This window comes from Eptesicus fuscus, chromosome 20, assembly GCF_027574615.1.
Source record: "Eptesicus fuscus isolate TK198812 chromosome 20, DD_ASM_mEF_20220401, whole genome shotgun sequence".
NCBI lineage: Eukaryota > Metazoa > Chordata > Mammalia > Chiroptera > Vespertilionidae > Eptesicus > Eptesicus fuscus.
In genome coordinates, this window is record NC_072492.1 from 11,993,758 (window position 1) to 12,000,824 (window position 7,067).

The 7,067-nt window shown below is 54.5% G+C and overlaps 1 protein-coding gene across 2 annotated transcripts; it reads right to left on the reverse strand.

The window, feature by feature from the left end:
* Positions 1–698: 698 nt before the first annotated feature.
* On the reverse strand, positions 699–6,721 carry LOC129147454 (phosphofurin acidic cluster sorting protein 2-like). Of its 2 annotated transcripts, XM_054709641.1 has the most exons (3): positions 5,370–6,721; positions 2,731–4,874; positions 699–1,217 (listed from the first exon to the last, which is right to left on the reverse strand). In XM_054709641.1, exons 1-2 carry the CDS (start codon positions 6,476–6,478, stop codon positions 3,413–3,415), a joined length of 2,571 nt encoding a protein of 856 aa, XP_054565616.1. In that variant the 5' UTR covers positions 6,479–6,721; the 3' UTR covers positions 699–1,217; positions 2,731–3,412. The 2 variants fall into 2 exon arrangements, 1 of the variants encoding a protein (XP_054565616.1); XR_008554812.1 differs by lacking the exons at positions 2,731–4,874; positions 5,370–6,721 and adding an exon at positions 2,042–2,368.
* Between the last annotated feature and the right edge of the window lie 346 nt (positions 6,722–7,067).

Genomic DNA, 7,067 nt, shown 5'->3' on the forward strand with positions numbered 1-7,067 from the left:
AACCCTATGAGGCTGGGCCTCAGTATTCCCCATGGTCAGACAAACAAACACTCAGAGAGATGCAGTGACATGAAGACTCACAGCAAGCAGGTTGCTGAGTGGCCACTGTGCTGTGGAGGGGCAGGGCTCACCTGGTACATGGTTGGTCCCACCCATGTTGGTTAGTAGCAAATGTTCTTTATAAACACAGAAGGGTGGGTTTATAGGTGGGGAAACTTCCCAGAAAGCTGGGCACCAAGTATTTGATCAGTTTGTCCAGTCACTGTTCCTGGACAGCCTGCACGCTACATCCTTTTATCTATTTTATTTTATTTTATTTTTTCCCTGTGAGGGTCAAGATTATTTGGAAGCATGAGTGAGTGGTGTGGGGTCAACATGAAGTCCCAGGGCTTGGATGACTGGCCTCCATGTTGGGCTCAGGATGCCTCCATGGGAGGACAGTCCTTGGCCTCTGGCCACCCAGCTCTGAGTCTGGGCACAGGGGGGAGCCAGCTCCCAGAGAAGCAGAATCCTGGCTCCAGGAAGGGCAGGTGGAAAAGGTAAGAAAAACAGACTTGCTCAAAGCTCTGAGGGTTAATAGGGTTAAATTTTATAGAATCTAAATTAAGGTTATGTTTAGTATTATTTCATTAAATATTCTCTACAATACACTCTATGTTATTAAATATCATAAAAAATACATTAAAATTATAAGCATATTTAACATGAACATAAACTTTTAACACTACATCTAAATGGGGGTGGGGGTGCTCTCTCTGCCATGGCAGCTGACACGTGCTGTGGCCCGGGATCTGGCTTCGCAGGAGTTGGGTGAGATGCTGCAGGTGGTTCTTCTGCCTCTTGAAGTTCAGTGAAAGCTGGGCCTGGGTCCGGCTCTGGCTCTGGAAAGGTCACTAGGGTGGCGTTGCCTCTGGAGGGTTTTCCTGATGTTGCTCTGGAGCTGGTTCTGCAGATCCAAGAAGAGGACATGTTACCACCCTCACTGCCTTTTGTGTGCCTTCCAAAGGCACACTCACCCACACCACCCCCGGAGGCCGCCGCCTCCTCCTGTCTCGGCCTCAGTGGGCTCAGGTGCTCTGCCATGAATGGAGGCACTGGGCCTGGTTTGGCAGGTCAGAGACTGGGAAGTTGAGCTCTGTGGAGGCCAACAGCATCATCAGGCTGAGAAATTCTGGAGGTGCTGGTCCAGCCAGATGCCCAGGATGCAGGAGATGGCCCTGGGGAGAGAGAGAGGAGGGGGGCAGCAGAGTCTGAGGTGTGCCCTTTCCTTCCACATGGCCCTCCCAGAGGTCCTTTGCCTCCTGCTCCTGCCCATCCAGAAGCCAAACCTACTCCTTGTCCACCTTCAACCTGGCAGTCCTGACAGAGACGCGCCTGGTCACCCAGGAGGGGCTGCCTGGCAGAAAGCAATCCTAACTAACAGATCTGGATCAATGAGGGAACCACCTGTCTTCTTCTTCAAGGAAACCTTACATGCTGTCTCAGTGTCCCTGTTCCCTCCCATTAGGACTGAAGGGGGCTGCTGTCCACCCTGTTCATGTCACTCATTGGCACAGGGTAGGTGCTTCAGGAATACTGACCAATGAGCGAACGAACAATCCCCAGGGCCTTCCTATCACCTCAATCTTTGGCTCCTGCTCCTACATGCTGCATAATTCACTAGCTGTCCCATGTGGTTCTTTGCCTCCCACTTAAATTCAACTCCCACAGGGTGGAATACACGGGCCAAGCTGCCACTGATGAGGTTCTACCCCGTTAGTGAGCAAGGTCCCGGGTAGGGGTGCAGGCAGGGCTGGGATTAGGAGCGGAAGGGTATGAATTTTCTGAGGGTCTGACTCTATCACTGAGCTCCCACTGCTTGCCCACACCACCCATATCCACATGCACAGCTCTCTGACTCGTGTCCTTTTTCCTAGGAGAAGCCCTCAGACCTCCGCCCTCTTGCAGAAATCCCACCATGTGTGGGATCCAGGGTTCTGCCAGAACCTTGAATTCACACTCCCCATACTCCCCTCCTGGCTCTGACCCAAAACAGACTCACGTTTTCTGCTGGAACAGAGGTTCACCTTCCTCTTCACAATACGGGAAGATGCAGCCATAGGGAGAGGAGGCCAGGAGGACGTCACATCGGCAGTCCTGTGGACACTACGAGCCTGTGCAGCCGAGTGTGACTGAATCGCTCCTGACTAGAAGGAAGCTCTGGAGTGCAGACTTAGGATCTGCTCTGTGCGCTGGATTATGGTCAGTGCCTAGAGATGTGTCTGTACATGGCTGGGCTTTTAATATATTTGCTGAATGAATGAGCCCAAACCAGCCCCATCTCATAGAGCTGGGTGACCCTGGGGCTCCACTTCTCACCCCTGGCATCTCTGATATGGATTCATCTGGGACAGGGACCTCGAATGGCATCTCCAGTCTCTTTATGAAATGAGAAAAGAACTTAGCCCAAGGCCCCAAATAGAATCACAAATTTGGCAGAGGCTTCCTCAACAGGAAGAGAAAACGACCAATTGGCTCAATCACAGCCCCTCCAGCAGACCTCTCCACTGTCTAGGCACCCAAGAAATCTTTCCAGGAGGACCCCAGCCAGTCCCTACTATAACCCTATGAGCTGGCTCCCGGGTTCACCGAGGGTTCAGAGGAACAAACACTCAGACAGTTCAGTGACCTGAAGGCAAACAGCCAACATGTGGCCTGGTGACCATGTGCTCTGGAGGGGGAGGGGCTTACCTGGTAAATAATTGGTCCCACAGCTGTTGGGTGGTAGCAAATGTTCTGTAGTAACAGACAGGAACGAAGATGGGTTCCCTGCTCAGGAATTCGACCACTTTGTCTAGCCAGTGTGCCAGGGCGATGTGCACCATACAGGTCTTTTTTTCTCCCTGTGAGGCTGCAGTTCATTGGGAACCCCGAGTATGTGGTGCTGGGGCCAGTTGGCTGGTTGGCAGCTGGATCCTAAGGTTGGGAAGACTGGCCGCCATGTTCTGCTCAGAATGTCCACAATCAGAGGCCAGCCTTTGACCTCTGGCCGGACGGGTACAGGCTGGAGCTGGCTCCCCAGGGAAGCAGAGTCCTGGCTTCCAGAAAGGGTAGGTCTTCAAGGCCAGAACCTTCTCGCTGGGAATGTTGGGCATCCTGAGGCCAAAATACATCTCCCATGATTCTCCAGCTCAACACTGCCCTCCTGACTCCCACCTGCCAGAGCGTTCTGGTTATTGAACAGAGCAGTGAGGAGCTCCCAGTGAGGGACAACCCCCTTAGGTTCCAGGCTGTGAGCGCATTCGAACCCAAAACGGTTTCTCTTTGGGTTTCCAGGGTCTGTGTCTGTAGTAAACTGAACTGTTCACAGAAAAGCAGCTGGGTCCTTCTGGGCTTGGCCAAGGCAGGGTGAAGGGCAGGGGGAGGGGCAGGGCTAGAAGGTGGAATTGGAGTGTCCGAAGATGCAGATGGGGAAGTGCTTGACGTGGGAGGACCACTGGGCTGCCAGCTGGAAGAATGTCACGTCGTCCCACTCCACACCATCGATGATGACCGGCAGCATGTTCTGCTGGTGCTTGGCCTTGCAAACTAGGCGACGGATACCCGTGATGCACTGGCTTTTGGACTCCACATCCTCGTCCTTGGTTTTCTTGGGCGCCGTCTCTTCCTTCTCCTTGGTGACCACTGTCATGGACATGGCGGGTGTTGCTGTGGCCTTACCACTGATGGGAAGCCTGCTCACCTGGACAGACTGGAAGAAGCACTTGAGTGTGCTTTTGGCAGTAGGTAGGTCTTTCTTCCCCGTGACTCGTTTCGTGTTTATTGGCTGGACTGCCGTCCAGTAATCCACCTGCAGCTCCATCATCTCTGCATGGACACTCTGGCTGGGGGAGGACAGGCCTCCACTCATTGACGGGGGAGAGAGTGTGTTGGATGAGGGGGCCGCATCATCTGAGTTTCCTGGCATGGCTGAAGATGGTTCCACTCTTCCAACCTTCACTGCCCCCACAAAGGGAATGAGTTTTTTTGAGGACTTCTCGTCGGGGTGCTGCTGCTTAGACATGAGCATGGCCTCTGCGATGGGCAGCAGGTAGACACAGTTGGCCCCCGTGACATACTCTGTGATTCTCGACACAACGTCCTGTGTGTCCTGCAAGGTGTTCAGAGGCTCCAGGTTGTTGAACATGTCCCACCAGTACAGGTCCTGGAAGAAGTTGTGGTAGCGGCAATCCCTGGAGCCCAGGTAGCTGGCCAAGGGGTGGGAACCCAGCGGGATGACCAGGAAGCGCATGTAGTCTAGCCATTGGGGTGGCTGGTGGGACAGCTGCTCCACGAAGACCCCCAGCACAGCGCTGAAGTAGGGCTGTGCTCCTGCCACCGCGATCTTCACAGGCGTCAGGGCCTGGGAAGTGCAGGTGCAGTATCTCTGCATCCAGGAGATGATGATGCTGAAGGCCTCCTGGACGTCATCTGTGGAGCAAGTGCACACCATGGGCAGCGTGTGCCCCTGCAGGATGTCCGAAAGTAACTGGCCCTGCCAGTCTGAGGTGTTGACCAGGATGATGTTCTCAGGCAGCCTGTCGTGGGAAATGAGGATGTTGTTTAGCTGGTCACACACGGGCTTCCTGGGGATCTGCCGCTGGCTCTGTGGTTCTGGGTCCTCGTTGTCCGGTCTGTTGAACCACTCACTGAGGGATGTGTTACAGCCTCGGTGGCCAGCCTGCTTCCTCTTGGACCTGCTGGAGGGGATGACTAGAGACTTGGTGAAGCGCACTATGGATGGCAGCTTCCTGGTGAACCAACGCGGGGCAGAGGACTCTGCCTCCCGACTGTCCTCCAGCTGTGCCAGCTGCTGCCTAGGAGAGCGAACTCTGTGAGCCATTGAGTCAGGGCCTCTATCAATTGACATAATGTCAAAGGATCGCCTGATCTCGGGCTTTGGGGTGCTGGGGACTCTGATATCGTCCTCCAGGTCTAGGCTACTCTCGCTGGAACTCTCCACAATGTCATACCGGCGACGGTCCAGGGCCTTCTCCACTTGGGGGACATACCTCACAAGGGCCTGTTCTGAGGACACGGCCTCCTCCGACACTTGGGCCATGAGCATAGATGCCACGGCTTTCTGGTGGTAATTCTGTTGCCAGGGCATGCACCTCCTTCTTACTATCAGGTTCCCTTCCTCAAAGTTATTCTCCTGGGGCTGCCTGTGGGCGCCACTGTAGCTGGCCGCCTGCTCAAAGAAGAAGCTCTCAGATGGGCCGGCAGAGTCGTTAGGCGAGGTCTGGGCTGTGGTGCTGGCCTGCCTGGCATTGGCCTCATGTTCGATGGGCTGGCTGGACAGGGAGGCCATCCTGATCTTGTCCACTTTAGTGGTGGGTGTGCTGTCTGACACAAATTTGGAGTCACTGTGGCTTTGCTGCTTGCCTCCCGGGGCACACGTGTTCCCAGGCAGGTGGGCCAGACTCAGAGGCTCCTTTTGGATCCTGGCGCTGTGGAGGCCCCACATCTCCATCTGCAAGCTGGAGTCTGACAGGCCCTCGATGCATGGCCTGAGCTTGGGATTGGGGCTGCTGAGGACACTGTGATTGTCCTTCACGTCTGGGCCGCTAGATAGGCTTTCGAAGTATGGCCTGAGCTTAGGTGTGGGGGTGCTGAGGACGCTGTCATAGTCCTCAGTGTCGGGGCCACTGTCACTGGGGTTCTCCAGCATGTCATACAGGAGGTCCAGGTCCTCTTCCACCTCTGAGACATGCTCCCCATGGTCCTGCTCAGGGTCCAGGACCTCCTCCGACACTTGGACTGTTTGTAGCCATAACAGGACTTTCTCATGGTAGGTCTGTTGCCCGGTCATGGTCCTTCTTCTGACTTCCGGATTCCCCTCATTGTAGTCATCCTCCTCCTGGTCCTGCCTGTGGGTGTCATTGGAGCTGGCCTCCAGCTGTGAGAAGAAGTCCTCACACTTGCAGTCATAGTAGGTATCCGAGGACTCAGCCTTGGGACTGGCTTGCCTGGCGCTGTCCTCGTGGTCGATGGGCAGGTCCTGTCTGTGCTTTCTACTGCAACTGGCCTCCCGCTCAGAAAAGGAGCTCTCATCCTGCCCCTCGGTGTAGTTACCTGCAGACTTGGCCTTCGGGCTGGCCTGCATGGCACTGTCCTCATGTTCGATGGGCTGACTGCACAGGGAGGAGATCCAGATTTCGGCCACCTTGGTGGAGGACTCCTTGACACTGCTGTAGAGGCTCAGCATCTGGCCACACTTTTGGTTTCGCTGCATGACCTCAGCCATGTGGATGGCGCCCGTGGCCAGTGTCTTGTAGCCCAGGACGGTCCTGTTCTTAAAGAGCTTCCTCTGCTCCAGCATGACCTGTAGCTTGTTGCCTTCTCCCTTGAGGAAGTGGGAGTACTGCAGGGAGAAGGTCAGAGCAAGGTCGGTCTCCACTGGTCCCCTGGAGGGCAGCACAATCTCTTGGGACCTCAGGATGCCCTTGCAGTCCTGCATCTTGAAGGAAATCACCACAAAGTTAAGGTCCTTTGCCAGCTTCTTGAAGATCACTAGCTTCTTTAAAGTGAGACTGCACCATCTGGGCACGCAGGTGGGGCTGGAGTAGTCCACCTCCCAGGTGGCAAACAGCTTCTGGGGTACCTGTGTTTTGAGCCCAGTGGATGTGCTGGCCAGGCCCAGAGTTCGTGAGGAAGCTGCAGCTGCTGGCACCTTTCTGGTCCTTTTCCTACTCAGGGTTGATGGTGTGTCCTCCTGTGGTGGGATAGAGGAGGGACATGATTGGTGACAAGAGGTGGGGCATAAGTGGTCGAGTGTGGAGACACAAAAAGTGACCACTGGCTAACCTGTATTAGGTCAGGGAAGGCCTGGGTGGTGGTCTTTTAAACTCAGAGACCTAAAGTTATCACAAAGGATGTCCTAAAGTTAAAACTTTTGAACTAAAAGCAGTTTATGGTGGGTCGCCGTGTCCTAGGCTGGAATCTTCTCTAAAAAAAGGTCCATCTTTTCCTTCACTGAACCTTCCTTTACCTTAACTGAACATAGGTTTAGAATGTCAAAGGAATTTTTCTTGTTCTGGACACTCTGT